The sequence below is a fragment of the Malaclemys terrapin genome, chromosome 13, assembly GCF_027887155.1.
Source record: "Malaclemys terrapin pileata isolate rMalTer1 chromosome 13, rMalTer1.hap1, whole genome shotgun sequence".
Taxonomy (NCBI): domain Eukaryota; kingdom Metazoa; phylum Chordata; order Testudines; family Emydidae; genus Malaclemys; species Malaclemys terrapin.
The window spans coordinates 19,001,133-19,022,950 of NC_071517.1; the positions used below are offsets into that span (position 1 = coordinate 19,001,133).

Consider the following 21,818-nt stretch of genomic DNA (forward strand, 5'->3'; position numbering starts at 1 on the left):
CTCTCAGGTTTGACCCAAAGCCCCTTCATCGTGACACAAGTCTTTGCAGGATTGGGGCCTTTCTTTGCATTTGCTGATTTGCACATTTAACTATGCAACAGTGTTTTTAATGGAATAGCATATGCCTAACATCGTCTAGACATAACACTGAAAGCCAACCCTAATAAAAACAGGTACAAATAACCAATGGATGGGGTGCAGCTCCTTCCTGACCTGTTATTTGGGGAACAAATACTCGCAAAACTTACTACAGGTAACAAATATTAGGTAAAGTCTCAAGGAACCATCCAAACCCTTCACAAAGATAAAGTTTCATACAATCAAATTTTGGTTTTGCTAAGAATTTTGGATACAGGAATAAATTTCAGCTATCATGAAGATTCGGGGGTAGTATTATCAGCATTATGAACACCTGTACGGCCTTCATGAACACAGCATGGCTTAGATCTGAGCTACTCAATCTTTCCCTAGAGGGGCTCTTAAGAGAAAGCCTGCCTCGTGGACTTTCACCCACGAGGTAGGGTGATCAGGTCTGCAGGATACAAGCTTGGGACACAGCTTCAAATCCCTGCTCTGCCTGTGTAATCGTGGGAAGTCACTTGGTCTCTCTGTGCGTCAGTTCCCCATCCCTACAATGGGAACAGCAGCCCCCTTCCCCAGCTCCCCGGGGTGTGCTGAGGAGCAAGGCACTGGGGCGTGGGAGTCTGCGTGGCGCTCGGGCACGCTGCGGATGGGGGCCCCAACGTGCCAGGATGGGCAGCTCCCTGCGGGGCCCACGGGGACAAGCGGCGGGGTGGGGCTGTTTTAATGCCACATCTTTGACGCCGGGGCCGCGGCGCCCTGCGGTAGCCGGCCACGCACAGCAGCCCCCTGCAGAGCCGCCGGGCAGCGCGGGGCCTGGGCTCCCTCCTGCCCGGTCCCTTCCCATGATCGGGCTCCCGCATCCCGCCCGGGGCAGGTGGGGGCAGGGCGCGGAGCCCCAGCCACACAGCGAGCGGCGCTAACGGGCACCAGGGGCGTATCCCCGGGCTGAGGGGACGGCGCCCAGCCCAGCCCAGCAGGACCCGCCCCCTCTGCGGGGAAGCAGCCGGGACCCCACGCCCCCTCGCCGGCAGGTACCTGCTGAGGCGCCTCCGCTCCCCCCTGTCCGCCCAGGTCCCCGCGCTGCCCCCGCCGCTCTCGGCAGCCTTGGGCCCCGCCCGCCTCTGCGGAGCCATCGCGCTGCGGACGCTGTCGCTACCCGGAGCCCCGCACTAACGGCCGGCACGGGGAGACCGGAGCGATGCGCTCAAGCAGCCACTGCTGAGGCTGGAGGACAGGGCAGAGCAATCCATACCAGAGACAGGAAGCAGTTCAGGCTAGAGCAATCCACGCCGGAGTGATCGGGCAGGCAAGAAAAGGCAAGTAGATAGGAGCAGTCTATGTCAGAGCGATGGGCAAAACAGGCCTAAGCGATCTATACCAGAATGACAGAGCAGGAGGTATGAAAATTGATTGAGAAAGAGACAGGCCAATGCAATCTATATCCGAGTGATAGAGCATAGACAGGGTTAGAGGCAGGCCATACCAGAATAATAGCCTGTGAAGGGGCAGGCCAGAGTAATCCATGTCAGAGACGCTTGGAAAGCAGCCAGGAGAAAGGCCAAATAAATCTATTACCGAATGAAGGCCGGCGGGGAAATGGGTGGTAGGACAGACAAGAGCAATCCATGCAAGAGACCGGATCCCTTGAACTGTCTTGCTGCTGCTGGGTCTGAGTGGGGCCGGGAAGGGCGTTAACCCTCGCGGTGCCGGGGCAGGTGGGTGCCGCTGGCCGGGCGAGCTTTGGACTTGGGGCTGGTCAGGGCCCGGGCGGGTGCGAAACCACGGCCAACCCCAGCGCCCACGAATCGTGAGTTGGATCCAAACCCGCTAGACTTGCTCTGGAAGGGGAGAGTGGGGCTGCCCCGGCCACCCCAGTGTGTGTGTGTGTGGGGGGGGGGTTGCAACCGCTCCGGCCACCCCCAGTGTGTGGGGGGCCTGCAATTGCCATGGCCACCTTAGAGTGAGTGGGGGGCGGTGGAGGAGCTGCAACTGCCCTGGCCACCCCAGTGTGTGGGGGAGGGAGGCTGCAACGGCTGTGCCCAGCTCCATGGGTGGGACCACCTACATCTGCCCATCCCTTGCCCTGCAACTAGTTCTTTCCCCCCAGTTCCCCATCACATCTCCCCCCGCCCCATCTCTGCTCCTCCTGCAGCTCCTGGGATCACCCCCACCACCACCACCCCGCCAGGCCAAGGTGGGAGACAGCACAATCCATTCCCCCCTAGGATCTAAGGGTTCTTCCCCTCCCCTTCCTAGGCTGGGTGTTGCATCCAGGGGGAGCAAATGTGTTGTTCCATCCCTGCTGCTCACAGGAGGGATGGGGGAGCAGAGCCCTGATCTGCTCAGCTCTTCCTGCTCCTCTCCTCCTGTGAGAAACAGTGTCAGTTCCTGGGACTTCCTACAGCCACTCTGATTGGCTGCTCTTCTTGAAGAGGTGGGTGAGTGGGACAGGCTACCAATCAGAGGGGGATCCCCTGCCCCCACATAAGCAGGACTGTAATTTACAAGAGGGCTAGAGGTTGTAGCCAGGCTGGACGCACTCCCTGGCTCACCAGAACTGGTGGTACTGGGTCCGGGAGTCTAGCGGGCGCTGCCTGGCCAGTGCATCATTGCCAGGGACAGTGGCTTTGTAGAACAAGTTTTTCCTCAATCTCCCTCAGCAAGGCCCGCACAGCCTCAGGGCCCTGCTTCATTACCCTCACTCAGCTCACTGCTCTCTGTGGCAGGGACACAGGTGCGGCCTTGCAGATCACAAATCTGTCAGTGCTGCAGGAGATGGGGGAGTCTTTCACTTTCCCAGCACTGGGCTTTCTCTGAGGAGCAAAGAGGAGTCAAACTGCTCTGTGACTAAATCAGCAGATGTGACTGTGAACAGGCCCTGGCAGCCCGTGTGTGGCCTAAAAAGGTGGTGTTTGATATCGTTAATCTAATACCCTGTGGCCTCATACCAATGTCCAGACACTCGCTTGAGACAGATGGGTAGCCTGGAACACCAAGTGTTTTAGCTGCATCTTCTGTTCACTTATGACATGGAATCAGCCCTCTCCCACTGACGTCCTCTCTGACTTTTAATTCTCAGTGTCGCCCTTTCCAAATTTCTCCATCTGCAGCACAGGGATAAGAATACCCCTTTTCTGCTTCCTCACAAAGGGGTAGGGAGGTTAAATGGCTGCCTGAAAATCACATTCGGGTCTTTGGGTAAAGGGTGCCACAGATGTGTAAAATTCACAACTCTCTCCATTGTGGAATTACAAGCCAGGAATCCCTTGTCTGGTTCTGCCCTCGCATGTGCCAGGCTCATGGATACGATGTAGCTGGGAATAGAACTGGGCCTGCGATCTGTGTTTCAGCACAATGGTTTAGCTTGTGTTTTTAGTACTTTTTTATAAGTGCAGCTCTTCCCCCGGTTAAGAAAATTGGGCTAAATCTTGCTTACATGAGACTTCTGTACTTAAGACCCATATTTAATTGTGGGGGGAAAATACTCCGAGTAATAAGTTTTGCTGCTTTCCTCAAGGTAAAATATTTGCTTTTACTGAAGACTGTTGCCATGCTAAGAAGATGGAAGAAAACAAAATGACGGTCTCCTCACCATTTGGGCTGCACTTAGTGCACTTGGATCTCAAAGGTGCTCCACCAAAGGTCTCCTACCTGGCTGAGGTAAAACATTTATTGTATGCAAGTGGGGTTGTTAAATCATCTCCAAAATGATTCCAGTCCTTAGCTGGAGGTCACACTGGGGGTGTAATGCAAGAGAGCATGTAGTGATCCATATGGCTTTGATTGGGGAGAGCAAAAAATTTGGTTTATCTAGAGGCTAGAATGTGTCAGTAGAACTTATTTAGGATGCTTACTGTAAACTGCAGTAACCTCAGTCCTTTCCTAGAAGGAAATAATGATTTAGGATTTCCACTTGTTGCAGATTAAGCTTTCATTCCAGCCTCCTTCACCAGCACTAAATCCACCACACACAATAACTGTAATGCTTTGCAGCTGCATGAGGAATTCAGATTCTAGTTAAGGAAAACCTTAAGCAGAGTCCTCTGTCCAAGTGAAGCATCTGATTTTGGTTGTAGCTGTTCACATTTGAGCCAACCAGCTCTGGGCTTCTTGATATCTTGGGTTCTGATTTCACTGTGAATGAAATACTCCACATAGGTGCCAGACAGACTGCCAAAGAAAAGTTAAGATTCCTCCTCACATCCTGCTGCCTTTGTTACCTTGGGAATTATGCAGGCCAGGACCTGTAAGACATGAGCTTGTTAAGCTTGTTAGTTGTGAACATGGATATTGTTATTACAAGCCAGACACAGATCTGCAGTGGTTTCTTTCTCTTGCAGATCTTTCCTTTATTTCGTACCCTTGGTGCCAATGGCCTTCTCATTGAATATGAGGACATGTTTCCTTATGAGGGAGAGCTGAAGCCACTCAGAGCAGAGCATGCTTACAGGTATTGCAGTCAAATGCATCTTGCAAGGGTTGTCAGGTGGCCTTCTCATACTGCTAGGGAGGAGGCTACAGGCTGAGTCCTGGTCTCTCACTCTTGGACTGACCATCTGGCACAGCTGTAGAAGCTCCTGGGGGGTGGGAGAGGAGTATCACATGCCATTCTTAAGAGTCCAGAGGAATCATTGGTGAAGCTGCTACTGATGGTTTCCAAAGGGAGTGTCATACAGTCAATGCATGGAAGGATGATAGCTGCAATAGAGGGCATAAGGAAAGCGAAAGTGCATTATAAATGGGATGAAGATGCAACAGCAAGCCTCCCCTCAGTCCTGGGGCCGGGGGTGAATGGAGCAGAACATGTCCCGCTGGTGACTGTGTACACCTCTATCCCGATACAGCGTGGTCCTCGGGAGCCAAAAATCCCTACCGCATTATAGGTGAAACCCCGTTATATCAGGGTAGCGACGGCAGGGCTCCAGTGGTGATTTAAAGAGCTCCAGGCTCCAGCTGCTGCAGGGAGCCCAGGCCCTTTAAATCGCTGCCTGAGCCCTGCTGCCGCAGCCCCGGGGTAGCAGCGGCAGGGCTCCGGCGGTGATTTAAAAAGCCCCGGGCTCTGGCCACTGCGGGGAGCCCGGGCCCTTTAAATCGCCGGCCAAGCCCCACTGCCGCAGCTCCGGGGTAGCAGCGGCAGGGCTCCAGTGGTGATTTAAAGGGCCTGGGGCTCCCCGCAGCAGCCGGAGCCCCATGCCCTTTAAAGCGCCACTCGAGCACCGCTGCCGGAGCCCCGGGAACCCGTGTTATTATCAGGTCTCATTATATCGGGGTAAAGGTGTATTTGCTGTTTCCCATTTGTGTCTGTCAGGAGCACAGCTTTGGCATTTTCCTTGTTAAATTTTTCTGCATGTAAAATCAGCCCTTCACCTTAAATCTGGTCCACAGTCTTGGGATCTTGTCTGTTGGACCAAGTCAGGATTTGGCTGGGACTGCTGTCGAGAAAACTCGAGGAAGTAGTGCAAGCGATTCAGTAGATGAGACAGTTCTGTCCAATACAGTGCTGAGCTGAGGTGTTGTCTAATGTCCTGAACATGGGGCTGGGAGTCAGGAACTCCTAAAGTTCAATCCTACCTTTACCATTACCTCCCTCTGTGGCCCTGGGAAAATCACTTAACCTCTGTGTTGAGTCTCCCCAATCTGTAAAAGGGAATAATGATACTTACCTATCTGCCTTCTGGGGTGTTGTGAGATTAGTTACTGTAATGGCTGTACAACACTCTGAAAAGCGTACAGAGCTATGTCTGAGTGCCAAGTACTTGTACTGGACTGACAGCACAGCATGGTATGAAGCAGCTGCCAAAGATGCCAGCTTTTAGACTAGAAATAAAAGCAGGATCCTGACTACACGTGGTCACTAAGGATCCCAGGATAATTTTCACAGGTATAGGTAATATTAGCCAAATGCCAACGGAGGTGTTTCTGTTCTGCTCCATAAATACCCCTGCATTCCAGTTGCATAAGATAAGTGCTTCCCTTCCAGTTGTGTTAGTGTTGCTGTCCAATGTTAACTCTATGAAGCCTTTACCTGTGATTTCTGTCTATACAGTGAATTGCAGTCTGTACAGTCAGTAAAGCCTGTGAAGAGCTTTGGGATAAAAGGTGCCTTATACATATTAGAGCATCATCCTTCTGAAATTGACAAGCTACTGGCTTTGGTTAACTCTAAACACTCTGTCCCGGGATCCTCGTGTAAATAACCCACGCGTGTGTACTCTCACTCTCTCTCACATTCTTTCTCTCTCTTTTCCTAGTGCCTCAGAGATTAAAGAGATTTTAAATTTGGCAAAATTGCACAAGTTAGAAGTTATCCCTCTGGTGCAGACCTTTGGACACATGGAAGTAAGTGCATGTCTGGATTCAGAGGATGTTGTGTAAGTTAGAGAATTCTGGAAAGCAGGGAGTAGGCCATGGGTCATTGACGTTTCTAGTGTTTAGCATTTGGGGGATATTACTCTGCACTTTTAACAGCACCTTCCATCCAGCAATCCAGAGCACCCCAATGACACTAGTGAATTCATCCTTTCAACCTCTCCAGTGAGACAGGGAGTGCTCTTATCCCCAGTTTCTATGTAGGAAAGCTGAGACACACAGAGGGGATGTGACTTCACAGCGGACGTAAGTGGCAGCACCAGGAATAGAACCCAGATCTCCTGACTCCCATTCCCAGGCTTTAACAACAAGATGATTCTTCCTCCCCTAGTAGATAAACTGACAGAATTTTTCTGTTGGGGCTTGTCCTCTGCCTCTGTCATTTTCTTGAGCACAGCAAAGTTTCCAAAATTGTAACAGTGGCACCCATTGGATCCCAAAGTGACATGAGACAGCACCATAGTTGTGTCGATCTTGCAGTCATTCTGTGGTTACATCCGTACATCTCATCTTTTGTAGTTTGTCCTAAAACACCAAGAGTTTTCTCACCTCCGGGAAGTGGAGATGTTTCCAAATGCCCTCAACCCACACAAAGAGGAATCCCTGATGCTGGTCAATGCAATGATTGACCAGGTTGTGGCGCTGCACGATGGCTTACGATGGTTTCACATAGGCTCTGATGAGGTATGATTCTCCCTAATGACACCGTTTCTCTCAAGTGCTGAGGGACAAAGCAAGGGTTCACGCAGAAATCTTTTTGTGTCTGGGTGGACCAGAGACCCCCTGAATTTAGTGGTGGATGCTGAGGACACATCTGAGTGGAATTCACTTTCCAGGCAAGGGAACCAACAATATTCCAGTTCTGAGAAGCTAAATCTAAAAGTCATTTTTAATTCTTAATATCGCTGATTGCAACAGAAGCAGTTTATTTTCTTTAATAGGTTGATCAAAAGTAAAGTATTAGCTCCAGAAAGGTGCTTCTAACTCAGCACTTGGCTTGAGTAAGACCCTTGGCCTAAAAGGGCTTCACTTGGAATTAGATTTCAAGCCTGAGGTCCTGATTGGTTATGTCAACTATATCCCGTGTTTTTTCAAGCTAAGTTATTAGCATCATTGTCCTGGCCAAATTCCTTCTTAGTTAGGCTCTTTGGGGCAGGGACCGTCTTTTTTTCTGTGTTTGTACAGCACCTAGTGCTATGGGGTCCTGGCCATGACTCCTATCTGCTTCTGCAATACAAATAATAAATAATGCAACATACGTTCTGCTGACAAAAATGCTCCCTTAGTTTCTGTTGGGTGACATAGTCCTCTCTTCCTGCTGATATGTGCTGTTACACAACTGCCACCAGCTATCCCAGAGGTGCACTTCACTGGTGTGCTGAGTGATTTCTGTCTGCAAAGTGGTTTGGTATGATAAGGTCATATTAAAGTCCCAAAGAATCAAAGCCATATCCCCTCACTATACCACTTTGTAGAAGTAGTGCCAGGTATATTGGTTAGGATTAGGGATTCTCAAGGATAATGAGAACATCCACAGTCACGTGAATGGATATATAAAGAGCATTAGGCTGAGGCACTTTTGTTCATTAACCATCTTGGAAACTCCGATCTAGTTTTCCAGGATCATAATCTCTCCCTCACCCCTCTCCAAGCCCATTGATATCTACACATAATTTTCAGTGCCGTAACCTTGTTTCTATCTGTGATGAGTTTGATGGAGAGCACCCAGGTAATTCTACAGGCAGTTGGATGGCAGATGAACAGAGTCACCCTAAGGCAGGGAGTCCAACCCATAGGAACCTTAACCCTTGCCCCAAGTACCCCACCCATAGGAACTCTTACCCTAGAGTGAGAAGTCTTATCCATAAGAACCCTAACCCTAGCTCCAAGTACCCTTACCAGAGGAACTCTAACCCTAGGGTGCAGAGCCACATTCCAACATGCATGTCACTGTGTGATTTGAAAACAGGTGTGATGGCTCTTAGGTAAGCTGACAGGATTGTTCAGGCTCCTGGAGGAGTTGTACCTCAAGATTCTGCCCAGACTTTCCAGGAGGTGGTTATTCTAACTTGCAGAGTCATTGAAAATGTTTTCTTTAAGTAGTTTAATTCATTAGGATATTTAACCCCTTCATTTCTGTGCAGACTTTCAGCCATCACAGCACACAGGTCTCCACAGCCTGTAGAGGCCTCCCTGGGCTGTTGGAGCCCCACATGAAAGCTACTGAGGCTGGAGTGCTCACCAGCTGTGGGATGGGATTTAAACGGAATTATAGGCCAACGTCTTACCAAACCGTGTGGATGCTCTGTGCTTGCTGCCTGCTACAGGCTCAGGGAGGCTTTGACAGGGAGATTTCTTGGGAAACTCTGAGCTCTTGTCTTCATTTTGAATAGATGGGGAATCCATTCCTCCCTACCCTTTTCTCTTCTCTTTGATCCACCAAAAGGAGAATAAGAGGAGATAGGGATGAAGGAGGAGACATATTAAAAGAGCCTCTATGATAAAGCAGTGTCTTTTGGTTGGTGCCCCCAGGTCTACTATCTTGGTGAAGGGGAGGAATCAAAGCAATGGCTGCAGAAAGAAGAGAACAGCACAGAGAAGCTGTGTCTGTCCCACATGAAAGCAGTTGCAAGTTGCATGGTCTCGTCTCATCCAGGGGTGAAGCCCATTGTGTGGGATGATATGCTCAGGGGGGTGAGTGAGGAAACACTGACAGGTATGTGAGCTGGGCAGGACGCCGCCTCTCATAACTTTATAGCATAACAAACTCTACATACCCGTGTTTGAAACAGACTGTACTGGGCAACTCGTCATTCAGTTGTGACAATTAGGAAGAAGTCAGAAGTGATTTCACAAAGAGCTAAGGAGAGGAGAGGGATTGCCCAGTAGTTAGAGCCCTAGCCTAAGACTCAGGAGCCCTGGTGTCAATTCCCTGCTTTGCTGCAGATTTCCTAAGTGACTTTGGGCAAGTCACATAGCCTCTCTGTGACTCAGTTTTCACTCTGTAAAATGGGGATAATAGCACTGCCCTACCTCACAGGCGAGTCCTGAAGATAAATACATTACAAATAGTGAGGTGCTCAGATCCTGTGGTAACAGGGGCCATATAAGTACCTAACATAGATCAAGATGCCGTGTGTGGGTCTTTGTCGTCTCTCTCTGACCATTTAAAAAATTTCATGGAGCTTTACATAAAGACAGAGGTTTGAATCAGTGTCCTTAGCCTCAACTTCCACACCCGCCTGGGCAGTGTTTTGTGCACCAGTTAGTAGTTGCTCTCCACAGAAGTGCCTGCATACCAATGGTGCAGACTAACGGAGAGAAGCCCTGACCGGGTGTCTTTGACATTGCTGTTTATCGCTGTGCACGACAGGGATGTCCAGAACTGAATTGTGGGATTGCTCAGTGGCCTCGTTCACATTAGCCTTTTCCCAACTATTGCTAAACTCGGTGCAGCCCTGATATAAACAGGGATCCAGCCAGCCAGCAGCATTGTCATCACGCTACCATGAAGACCTGCTCTGAACAGTTTAAAATGGGGTTGGGTTAAACACTGATTTTTTGCAATGTTTACTGATGCTTGGCAGCAGCTTCTGCATGGCCAGGTAGTCTTCAGTGTTTAAATCCAAGTGAATTAATCTGTTACAAAGTAACTTGGGACCAAACCTGCACTTTGTACATACAGAATTTCCACTGAAGTTGGAGGAAGTTTTATATGTGCAAAGAATACAGGATCAAACCTTTGCAGGATCATTTGTTCCTGTAACCACATTCGCTGGTAAGCCCAGGAGATTGATAATGAGACTGGCTAGAGATGAAGGACTCTTATGCTATGTCTACTCTACCACCTATCTCAGCAAAACTTATGTCACTCTGGGGTGTGAATATTCCACCCCACTGAGCGACATAAATTACACCAACATAAGCATTTGGCGATGGGAGAGCTTTTCCCACCGACAAAGCTTATGCCACTTGTGGAGTTGGCTCTCTCCTGTCGGCATAGAGTGTCTTCACCAGACGTGCTGCAGCGGCACAGCTGTACCAGTACTTCCATTGATATGGCCTTAGTCTGGCTAATAGGTGTCCATCCTATGGATGGTCACTAATTGGTCCCTTTGTTGACAGTGTCAGGAAAGAATCTAAGGAGTGAATGGAGCCTCACCTTGGAAGAGTCCTCTCTAAACCAGAGTTTGCAGGGAGAGGCCAGGAGGGACTTGCGCTCTGGTGCTGCTTGTGTTCTTGTCTGTTCTGTACGTAGAGAACATCTGCATCCAAGGCTGACAAACCCATCCCGTGGGGTTTGACTGCAGCATTAACACACAAGTAGCTTTAACTGACCATTTTGCATCACTTAAAACGAATTCTGCTCCTTCTAGAGTCTGGGGTAGCTCAGCTGATGGAGCCAATGATTTGGGACTATGCACCGGATCTTGACGAGGATAACAAAGGTTTGTACTGTTGATTCTGAACTACGCGGAGCATGCAAACTTAAAAATGGCCAGTTTCCAATTCTTACGTCACATGGTCCCCAGACACCAGAAGCTTTTGCTGTATTAAATAAACCTTCTCCTACTAACTTATATTAATATTAACTTATATTAATTATAACAATCTCTGTATGTGATGGAGACAACTATGCAGATCTTGCTAGAATCTGTGCACACTGATTTATTGCTCCTGGGAAGGTTTTCAAGGGAAGTATGGTCCCTTTCTTTCCAGCAGAATATATGGAAAGATGATCTTAGCCTACCCTTCTGTTAAACTGAATATAGACTTTAGGCATGTCACTTCTTTAAAAAAACCTTATATTTGTCATCAAGAATCTCTCACCATTTTACACTGTCAAAATGAAGTTGTAAGCAAACCCCTTTGCTCTGACTTCATGGCATTGTACCTGTTCCATCTAACTTTATTTTTCTCTCTCCACTCCTGTTGTGAAGGATTTTCATCTGTTAAGGTCAGGATTTTCACACCTACCTGTCATCTTGTTTTTACTGGCCTGGGCACTCAGCATAGTCAACAAGGGGTGTCATTTGAAAAAGTCCTTAGCGTTGGCTTAATTCTGCTTCTGTTGAAGGTTAATGAGCATTCTTCAGTGGGTCCAGTTAGACTAATACTGAGCACTTCTGAAAATCCCACCCTAAAGGCCTCATACAAGTTCCGTGGAAGTCAGAGAAAAGGCTCATATTTGATTCCCATGGGAGTTGGATCAAGCCTTAAAGATTTTATATTCAAATGCTTAGGGTGTGTCTATACTGCAAGAGCTACCGTGGCACAGCTGCAGCTATGCCATTGTAGTGTAGACATTTTCTACAGTGATGGAAGAAATTTTTCCATTGCTGTAGTAAATCCACCACCTCAAGAGGCGGTAGCTAGGTTGATGGAAGAATTCTTCCATTGACCTGGCTGTGTCTACGTTTTTACAGCCCAGAGAAATGTAGCTTGATCGATCTGTGTTTTAGGTGTAGACCAGGACTTAGGTGCTACAGTAACTAACAGTTGTTTGGTGTTCCATACATTCAGGTATACACCCAGCTTTCTGAGCACTCTAGAGATGAAACTTAAATCTCCTAAGTGTTTGCATTCATTGGGTCTGATTTTCTTCTGACCTGCACCAGTGTAAATCTTTGGAGGGAGTAACTTCTGATTTACCCCAGAGTGAGAGAAGAAATTGGCCCTGTGTGGACTTTGCTATAACAGCGGGGTATTCCAGATGCCCAATTCTGCAGTCCTTACTCAAGTGAGTAACACTTGGCCATGTGAGGAGTCCTCACATGAGTGGGGTTTGCAGAATCAGATCATGAATGAAGTACCTTGAGAATATGGGCCTGATCTTATAGACAGCAAGACTCTCACTAAAAGCCAGTAAGGGACATTTGCCTGCAAATGGACTTTGGCTCCAGTGCCTGCATCCAGAATAGCCTTTGGTGAACAAATGTACTGTGTTTTTCAATGAGTGAAAGTGTGACGCTGCTTCTGGCCCCTTCTAGCTCAAACCCAGAGCTGTGTCTCTTTTGCACCAGAGTTCAGGATCCAGAATTCCTCTGAACAGGAGTAATGCAGCTAAAACTGAGCACCTTGTGCTGTACATGTCCCCTTGGTCTTATATTTCAGTGCTTCTCATTGAAAAGTACCGCAAGTGTGGCTTCCCCAAGCTGTGGTTTGCTAGTGCCTTTAAAGGAGCCACTGGGGCGAATCAGTCTCTAACCCTGATTGGACACCACCTAAAAAACCATCTCCAGTGGCTGAAAGTGGCAAACAGCACCCCTGCTGATATGCTCCAAGGCATCGCCCTGACCGGCTGGCAAAGGTAAGGGCTGTTCTTTAAGCAGTTCCATGGAATGTCTGCAAACAAATTCCCACCGAACAGTATCAAGATAGGCATAAAGGATCCACAGGGAGCTGCAGGGAACTCTGGAATACTGCAGCGCCTCCTGTTGCTCACTTATAGCCCCTCCCCAAGTAACTGAGGGTTGTTGATGGGTCTCAAAAGGTTCCTTCCAGTCCTCTGGCCCAGGAGCATTAAGGCCATGGAGTGTGGAGGGGAAAACTGAAGGGTGTTCAGGTCTAAATCCAACGACGATTAATATTTGCTCTACCTGGGAGTAAAAAACTCAGTTAACTCAACTACATTCTTAACTAGGGAGCTTGTGTTTTGTAGCACACCAGGTTAATCAGTAGAAATGACTCTTGTTGAAGACACGTCCAATAGTTAAGTGTTAAGGCAAAATGAAGATTGGAATTTCAACCTTTTTAAATGCTGTTTTGTGTCACCTTGAACTGGGTTTTATTTCACTCTTCTTTTGGGTGAGGGGATGGATGTATTGAATACACATTTATTACAGATTATTTTCTGCAGATGCATGGAGACCACTTTACTCATCCTATGCTAATATTTAACATTGATAGGACTAATCTACGTACCAACTAAATGGCCTGCAGACAATGATTATTTAAACAAACCATACCACAGGATGCCTTTGAAATTGTTTGCACTCTAACTCAGATAGCACAAGTTATTTTTATCCTTCATGGGATGAAAATATGAATGTAGCTTGATCTCCCAGTCCAGTTAAACCCTTGAAAATGGGGGCTACCCCATAGAAATGTGGCCAGACACTTAAAGTTTCTCCTTCCAATGCTGCTCTAGTTAATACCCAAGTCCAGAAATGGAATAGTTAAAAGAATAAACTATTGTAATGATGGTGTCAAATACCACAAAACTACGTGAGGAAATAATTGTAAGTATTAGAAGGAGAAAAGCGTTTCATGGGACAGAGGTATGATCTAAGATAAGGCCAGAAATCCTGAGTTCTAATTCAGGCTTTGACCCTGATTTGCCTTGGGCAAATTACTTAATCTGTTTCTCAGTTTCCTCATCAGTAACAGAGGTATAATTATCCCTTTGTACGTTGGAGGGGGAGTTAGGATGTGCTTTATCCTGAGAGATGGACTAATGTTTATAAAACACTTCAAGACTGTTGGATGAAATGCTAACATTCAGCACCTATTTACAGCAAAGCATTGACTGAATGGACATTTATTTATTTCAGGTATGACCACTTCTCTGTCTTATGTGAGCTTCTTCCAGTGGGAATCCCATCATTAGCTGTGTGTCTACAGGCACTACAGAATGGTACACACTGTCTATATCCTCTATCAGAGCTAATACCTATTCCAAAAGAAATAAAAGTTAACTGTGACTAAAGTTCTGCAAGATCAAACCACCTCTTAAATTTAACAGGCATGTCTGTGATCATGAAAATTGTTAGATTATAAACAATGTGTTTCTGATCTAATTTCATACTCTTTATAGGCACACAGGCATGACTATGGTAATAACAGCTGCTGTGGTTTCCACCCATTGTGTGGTTCCATTAATTTAATAAGGAACCTTATTATACTAATCCTCTTGTGTTTTTGAGTAGCGCATAAATTGACATTGATTTCCTTTCTCAAGTGTAATCTTTTTAAGCATTAGAAGCTATGAATTGCTTTTGAAACCAATCTGCTTAAACTGATTTTTGACTCGTTGCTCATACAGAAATGAGACTAGTTACACATAGACCACATTTCACTCTAAGGCCTTGTCTATACCAACAAGTTGTTCTGCTTAAACTATACCAATGTGGATAAAGGAGGACAGCCCCCCTAAAATGGATGCAGCTATACCAGCATCAAGGTGCTTATAGCAGTATAGCTAATTCCCAGATGGGAAGGGGCATAAGCTATACCAGTAGAAGGTATTTATACCTGTATAACTGCATCCACACTAGCGACTGAATCAGTATAACCATTTCAGGAAAAAAAAGACCCTTAACCTAAATAGTTATACTGGTAGACTAGGCCTTAACCTGTAGAATTCTGCAAGGGTCAATTCTGTCTTCTGCATTTCTTCTTTGGGGGGCTAGGAAAGCTTCCTGAAACTTTTTTTTAAAAATTAAGATGGTCTAAAAATATTAAGAGGGAAATGCAATGTAAAAAAACTAGGCAGACAGGTCTGGGGTGGCAGTAGTAATTTCTCAATGGAAAATTAACACACCTTACTGAAGTCTGTAGGAGGGATTTTCATAAGCACTCAGTTTTGGCCTAACCCTGCTTCTGTTTAAGTGAATGAGAGTTTTACCATTGACTTTAGTGGAAGCAGAGTTAAAATCCCTCCTTACTTGTATTATAGCTATTTGTGTCCCCATTTTTCCATTTGAGGCTTCACTTTTCCTCTGCTCCCCTCTTACTTTGATTTTTCTTTGCCCAGGTGCCTATTCTGAAAAGGTTAAAGAAAATGTGGAGAAACAGCTGGGGCTCTCAAGTCTGGAAATCGACACTTTCATGAGGTAAAGCCCCACTTGCCGGATTCAGATGCTTCTTGTTGTGTTGCGATGTAATTTTGGAGACTGACATATTCTTTTTGGACAGTGAAAGTTCAGGGACCTTTCCAGGGAGTGACATCTTTACACTTGTGACTCAGGTTTGCTTCTATCTGAAGCCCTCAGTAGACGAACTTCTTGAAAGAAACAGGTAAGAAAAAAAAATAAACTTTGTATTTTTGCTGTCTCCTCATAAGTGATTGGCCCATAATGTACATAAATGGTGCAAGAAAACTTAAGTTGACTTCTCTAAGGTGGCTAATGCTCTTAGTTGTGGAGCTTAGTTGGTGGATGAGGCATTACATGACCCTCTGCTCTGAAATAGAGTGATACCAGCAGAGGATAACACATTTAGACCTGGATTCAGCAAATTGCCCCGACACTTGCCTAAGTCCATCCCTTTTTATCACAGCACATGCTTAAATTCTTTGCTGAATCAAAGTTTTACTGCCATTGAAGACAAAATGTAATTTCTGAAAGTTCTAGTGAGAAAAAGATTAGTGTTTAAGTTATAAAGGCAAAATATTGTGCTTTAGGACCCAAACTATCATTCTCAACCAAATTCAAAGGTGATGTGTAAAATGGCATAAATTAGACTCCCTTACACTAATTTAGACTGCATTAGATCCATTCTACAACTGTGCAAGGGTGTCTACATCAGTGTGAGGGAGATTCCAATTTAAACCACTTCTTACATCCAGAGCCGGCTCCAGCATTTCTGCCGCCCCAAGCAAAAAAAAAAAAAGTCGTGATCGGCGGCAGCAATTGGGGGGGGGGGGGGGGGGGAAAGCCACAATCGGCGGTGGCAGTTCAGCGGCAGGTCCTTCGCTCCTAGAGGGAGTGAGGAACCTGCCGCCCCCGAATTGCCACAGGTGCCGCCCCTCTCCCTTGGCCGCCCCAAGCACCTGCTTGTTAAGCTGGTGCCTGGAGCCGGCCCTGCTTACATCACCTCAGTCTGGCCTGCAGCCATCTGTCCCCATCAGTCACTGCTGTTTCAAGGAATATTCAGGCTGAGATGTATTTTCAGGTATGTCACAGGCTGGTTCAGCCCCTACCACAGAAAGAGGAGGATCGTTCATCCTATAATGATGCATCATTTTCAGCCGGATGCACTAAGGTAACTCAACACTCCACTTTGCAAGATACTGGAAATAAAGCTTGTGTTTAAAACATTCTGTGATTTCAAACTTGAGCACCACCATTTGGAATAAGTCAACATTAAGCAACCTAGTTGTTCTAAAACAATCGAACATGAAGCATATAGGTTTTCCCCATGTATTTGACTTGGGATGGCTCCATGGAATGCAGGTACAGAGTTATCCCACAGGAAGCTTTTGCTATGTGAGAGAAATAAAAATAGTATAGTGCTTTTCATCCACAGATCTCATGTGCCTTACAAGAGGTAAATATCACTGTCCCCATTTTACAGATTGGGAAGACAGCTACTCAGAACGGAAGTAACTATGCAGTGGCAGGATCTGGAATAGAAGCAGATCCTCTGACTCCCAGTCCACTGCCAATGCAATTCATGGTCTTGTTTAGTATATTTTTATCTATTTAAATTTTCCCAGTTGTGGGAAATCACGGGGGCAGAGGAGGTCAGACAATAATTATTTGACAGACATTGAGATTCAAATAATTAAAGCTTTATACACCAGCTGTTTTAGCAGAGCTGTAAATACATGCTTTTAGGCAGCATTCATTACAACACATTTTCTACTCATTAAGGTGGGGCTCACACAAAGTAAGGTTCTCAACCAGCATTTCTGTCATCCATGGAAATTCTTTTTGGTTGGTTTGTGTGTATATGTATTGTGAAATCAACATTTACCGATAAAAAGCTAATCCTTCCAAGCCTATTTAAAGTTAAAGCCTATTTTGTCAATTCATATGTTATGCTGATTTTTTAACAGTTACTGTGGCAGGGGGAGATTAAATTTCAAAAACTGCTTGAATTAGTAGTGACTTAAATCCCTACTAATTCAAGGTCAGGTTTCAAGTAAAAAAAAAAGGCACAGTTCCTCCTTAACTGATACTCCTTTGCACCATTTTTTAAAACCACTGAATGAATGAGATGCTGAGGTTAACTGCCCCCAAAATGTAAGGTACAGTCCTGCAGCTTTAAATCCATTGCAGTCCTGTAAAAGATACATCCTTTCCTGCAGGAGAAGTGGAACTTTAAGGCTCCAGCACAGTATGCTAGAATTCCATTTCTTCTCTCTGCAAAGGGTCACCTGATGATCTCATCTCATCTCTTTTGTCATGACTTAATTGCAAATGTACTTGGTGCAGTTGGCTAATAATCCTGGTGAAGAACATGACTTGTAGCACACTCTGTTCACTTCTTCCTTTGGTTTCTGTTTAGTCTTCTAGCCAAGTGGAATGCTGTGATGCAAGAGCTTCAAGCAGCCCTTGAGAGAGTTTTCTACATGTGTACCCTAGAAGAGTGGATGGAGGAGAATGTCCATCCCAGCTTACACAAACTGCAGGAAGTAGTGGATGACCTAGACAAAGCAATACAAGCACAATCCTAGCTGCCCTCACAAACTGCCAAACGTCTTATCTAAGAGCCTGGCTGGTGCAAATTCATGAGTAACTGTATAGCCAGAGGAATAAAGTACCCATGTATAATAAAGTGGATGCAACTTCACTGAAGTTGAGTTGGGCCCTATCCACAGCAAGGAATTTGCATCAGCACAGCTAGAATGACCAAGTATGAAGATGTGGGGTTCTATCTTTACCTCCAACCAATGCCGAAACTCAGCCTCTGAAATCAGCTACTGCAATATGCGTACTTGGCCAGACTTACTTCTGTGTATAACAATGAAAACAAGAATGAGGCCAAGCTTGGCTGTGTCCTTAGTAGTGGGAGTATAGGGAGAGGAGAAAGTGCATCAAGACAGATCTTGAATTTTGAAAATATTTCTCTTTTAGGTAAAAGTGACCTGAAAAAGTAATGTGGCAAATTCCAGTCACTCACCAGTATGAGCTGAATGCCCCCTTCCCCACCCCCAAGATTCCGCATACTTCTGCCTTGTTGTAAGTCTTTCCATTATGGCCATCTGATTCTTGCTCAGAGGCAGTGTTCCAGTACACATCCTACTGCAGCATTATGACAAAACTTCAGTCAATCCATGGCTCCGGATAAGTCCTGTTTGTGACATTCTTAGTTTCTAAAGTATAGAAAGAAACTTTAAAAAACAAAAAGCCTACATCCAGCTTTGAGCAGGTTCAAATCTGGAACTGAAGGTCACAACTTGACCTTTTAAAAAAAAAAGTTATTAAAATACAGGTTTTAACTAGCTTTTTAGGAGAACAGGAGAAAGATGTCTTTGAGAGCTGTGACATCACAGCATGGTGTATGACAGGGCATCAAAGCAGGAGTCAGCTGGCTTTAGTGGACTTGCAGGACTTGAAATGAGAGGTGGGAAATGAATTTTTGGTAACATGCTGAACACTGCAGTCTGGTTATTTGAGGAAGTTTCTTAAAGCCTCTCAACATAACAGAAAAGTACCGAAATCACTTCAGACACCCTTCAGTCCTTAGCTTCATAACTATAAATCTGACTTTTGTTGCATCTACTTGCAAAGTTAGAAACTAGTCTGAAGTCAATAGAAAGACAGCCGTAGGCTTTCGGTGCTTGAGATGAGGGCTCTTAACCAGTTTACAAGAGCTGTGAAACATGAACTTGTATGTAAACCATTAACAAGCATATTGTAACTACTAGGCACAAAATAAGTCTGTGAAAATCAGATACTCCAAGTGTGAATTTACAATAAATATTCAAAATACCTTTTAAAATGTTTGCTTCGTTCATTGCTTTCTTGAAACATCTAAATACAGAGTTTAAAGATTGAGTATGGGGCCAAGTTGTAATGTCTACTTTGAAATTAGTATATCTCTGAACTACTGAGAAAGGCAGAGATACAATAAATGGGGAGAGGCAGTATAGAATGGGATTCACAAAAGCTATCTCACTAGGCAGCTCCTTGCCTAAGGTAGGCAATGGGAGATGCCAAACTGAGGGAGGCGTGCTAAGCCCCTCCCGCTTGGAGATAGGTGCTTAAGTGCTGGCTGCAGGGACATGCATCCCTCTACTTGGGTTTCTCAGCTGTGAACCTCTGCATAGGCACCTATGCTGTTTTTGCAAAAAGCTGGGCAGGAGGGAAGCCTTTCTTCAACTTTTAGCCCAGTGGTTAAGGTACTCACCTGGGATGTAGGAGAGCCCTGGTTCAAGTCCCCTCTACCACCTGAGGTGAGTGCTCTAACCAGTGAGCTATTCTGATGTCTATTTCAATATCTCCTGTGCAAACTGTCCACTGTGGATAAATACTGCTACTTTCTAAACTACTCTGAATGTCCTTGCCTCAAAGAGGTTGGGCCTTTGGTTCATTGTATATGATATGCCTTGCTCTGGACTTCCGGGGAATAAACAAGGATGGGTTAGCCTCAGGACATTTGGCTCAGTTCAGATAAGCCCTTTTGTAGCTCTTTTCAGCAGTAGATCTCAAAGCACTTTACAAAGGAGGTCAGTATCATTATCCCCATTTTACAGGTGGGGAAACTGAACCACAGAAACGTGAAGTGGCTTGCCCAAGGTCACCCAGCAGGCCAGTAGCTAGCGGGGAATGGAAATCAGGGCTCCTGAGTCCCAGTCCAGTGCTCTAGTCAGAAGCAATGTTATTCATGGTGGGAAATGGAAGGGATTTAAATAAAGGCATGAGTGTTTAAAATGTTACCATCCCACTATAGAATGCTAGTTCCCCCATACCTTTACAGATGTGCCTTAGAAATGAAGTCCAAATTAGACTTTAACACACTTCAAATTCATTTCTCTTCATTGGTCCATGCAGCTTCCCAACCCCAGCTGTCTGGGACAATGCTGCCACACCCCCTGGCTTGAACAAACACCAAATATGTGGTTTCCACCATTAGCACCCCCATTATAAAAATTGTTCCAGCACCCCTGGACTAGGAGTCACCTTACTGGCTGAAGGAGAATCACTAGTATGCTAGACTGGCAGAGGCCTGCTTTAATTCTCAAAACTTGTAGCCACACAGTCCCTTCCTGTTTACCAATAAGAGTAGGTCTCTTCTTTCTGTTCTGCAGACAGCTGCTCCACTTTCTGTTATCTGACCAGCAGCATGTGCATATGCCATTTTGGTTTAATTCAGTGGCTCTCAACATTTCCAGACTAATGTACTCCTTTCAGGAGTCTGATTTGTCCTGCCTACTCCCAAGTTTCACCTCTCTTAAACGACTTGCTTACAAACTCAAACATAAAAATACAAAAGTGTCCCAGCCCACTATTACTGAAAAATTGCTTTCTTTCTCCTTTTTACTAATTATAAAATAAATCAATTAGAATATAAATATTGTACTTATCAGTGTATAGTATACAGATCAGAATAAACAAGTGATTTGCCTGTATGAAACTTTAGTTTGTACTGACTTTGCTAGTGCTTTTTATGTAGCCTGTTGTTAAATTAGGCAAATATCTAGATGAATTGATGTAGCTAATGTAGTGCCCATCTTTAAAAAAGGGAAGGAGGAGGATCTGGGGAATTACAGGCCAGTCAGCCTCACCTCAGTCCCTGGAAAAATCATGGAGCAGGTTCCTAAGGAATCAATTATGAAACACTTAGAGGAGAGGAAAGTGATTGGGAATAGTCAGCATGGATTCACCAAGGGGAAGTCGTGCCTGACTAACCTAATTGCCTTCTATGATGAGATAACTGGGTCTGTGGAGGAGGGGAAAGCAGTGGATGTGTTATTCCTTGACTTTAGCAAAGCTTTTAATACAGTCTCCCACAGTATTCTTGCTGCCAAGTTAAAGAAGTATGGGCTGGATGAATGGACTGTAAGGCGGATAGAAAGCTGGCTAGATCGTCGGGCTCCACAGGTAGTGATCAATGGCTCCCTGTCTAGTTGGCAGCCGGTTTCAAGCGGAGTGCCCCAAGGGTCAGTCCTGGGGCTGGTTTTGTTTAATATCTTTATTAATGATCTGGAGGATGGTGTGGACTGCACTCTCAGCAAGTTTGCAGATGACACTAAACTGGGAGGCGTGGTAGATACACTGGAGGGTAGGAATCAGATACAGAGGGACCTAGACAAATTAGAGGATTGGGCCAAAAAAATACCCTGATGAGGTTCAACAAGGATAAGTGCAGAGTCCTGCACTTATGACGGAAGAATCCTATGCACTGTTACAGACTAGGGACCGAATGGCTAGGTAGCAGTTCTGCAGAAAAGGACCTAGGGGGTCACAGTGGACGAGAAGCTGGATATGAGTCAACAATGTGCTCTTGTTGCCAAGAAGGCTAACAGCATTTTGGGCTGTATAAGTAGGGGCATTACCAGCAGATTGAGGGACGTGATCGTTCCCCTTTATTTGACATTGGTGAGGCCTCATCTGGAGTACTGTGTCCAGTTTTGGGTCCCACACTACAAGAAGGATGTGGAAAAATTGGAAAGAGTCCAGCAGAGGGCAACAAAA

The 21,818-nt window shown here is 45.8% G+C and overlaps 2 protein-coding genes across 5 annotated transcripts in view; one reads left to right on the plus strand and one right to left on the minus strand.

The window, feature by feature from the left end:
- The window catches only part of OGFOD3 (2-oxoglutarate and iron dependent oxygenase domain containing 3), a 100,675-nt gene extending 99,341 nt beyond the window's left edge, over nt 1–1,334 (minus strand). Inside the window, exon 1 of one of the 2 annotated variants that reach the window (XM_054047148.1) lies at nt 1,255–1,334. In XM_054047148.1, the coding sequence (XP_053903123.1) occupies nt 1,255–1,334 (80 nt within the window). Of the gene's footprint in view, nt 1–1,119 lie in introns of both variants that reach the window. The other variant, XM_054047146.1, reaches the window with a different exon arrangement.
- On the plus strand, nt 1,328–21,818 carry HEXD (hexosaminidase D). Of its 3 annotated transcripts, none has more exons than XM_054047143.1 (13): nt 1,328–1,400; nt 3,602–3,744; nt 4,425–4,534; nt 6,336–6,423; nt 6,973–7,137; nt 8,986–9,169; nt 10,830–10,901; nt 12,568–12,763; nt 14,007–14,089; nt 15,209–15,287; nt 15,370–15,471; nt 16,348–16,437; nt 17,686–21,818. In XM_054047143.1, the coding sequence occupies exons 2-13, from the start codon at nt 3,646–3,648 to the stop codon at nt 17,852–17,854; spliced, it is 1,437 nt and encodes a 478-aa protein (XP_053903118.1). In that variant the 5' UTR covers nt 1,328–1,400; nt 3,602–3,645; the 3' UTR covers nt 17,855–21,818. The 3 variants fall into 3 exon arrangements, with proteins under 3 accessions (XP_053903118.1, XP_053903116.1, XP_053903117.1); XM_054047141.1 differs by lacking the exon at nt 1,328–1,400 and adding an exon at nt 1,450–1,799; XM_054047142.1 differs by lacking the exon at nt 1,328–1,400 and adding an exon at nt 1,809–1,891.

What these genes read in the sequence shown, in the direction of transcription:
- HEXD (XM_054047143.1), top strand. Translation starts at nt 3,646, where the DNA reads ATGGAAGAAAACAAAATGACGGTCTCCTCACCATTTGGGCTGCACTTA. An exon ending in GAGTGAGGAAACACTGACAG is followed by an intron (nt 9,170 to 10,829) that starts GTATGTGAGCTG and finishes TGCTCCTTCTAG; the next exon opens with AGTCTGGGGTAGCTCAGCTG. An exon ending in TCTTGACGAGGATAACAAAG is followed by an intron (nt 10,902 to 12,567) that starts GTTTGTACTGTT and finishes CTTATATTTCAG; the next exon opens with TGCTTCTCATTGAAAAGTAC.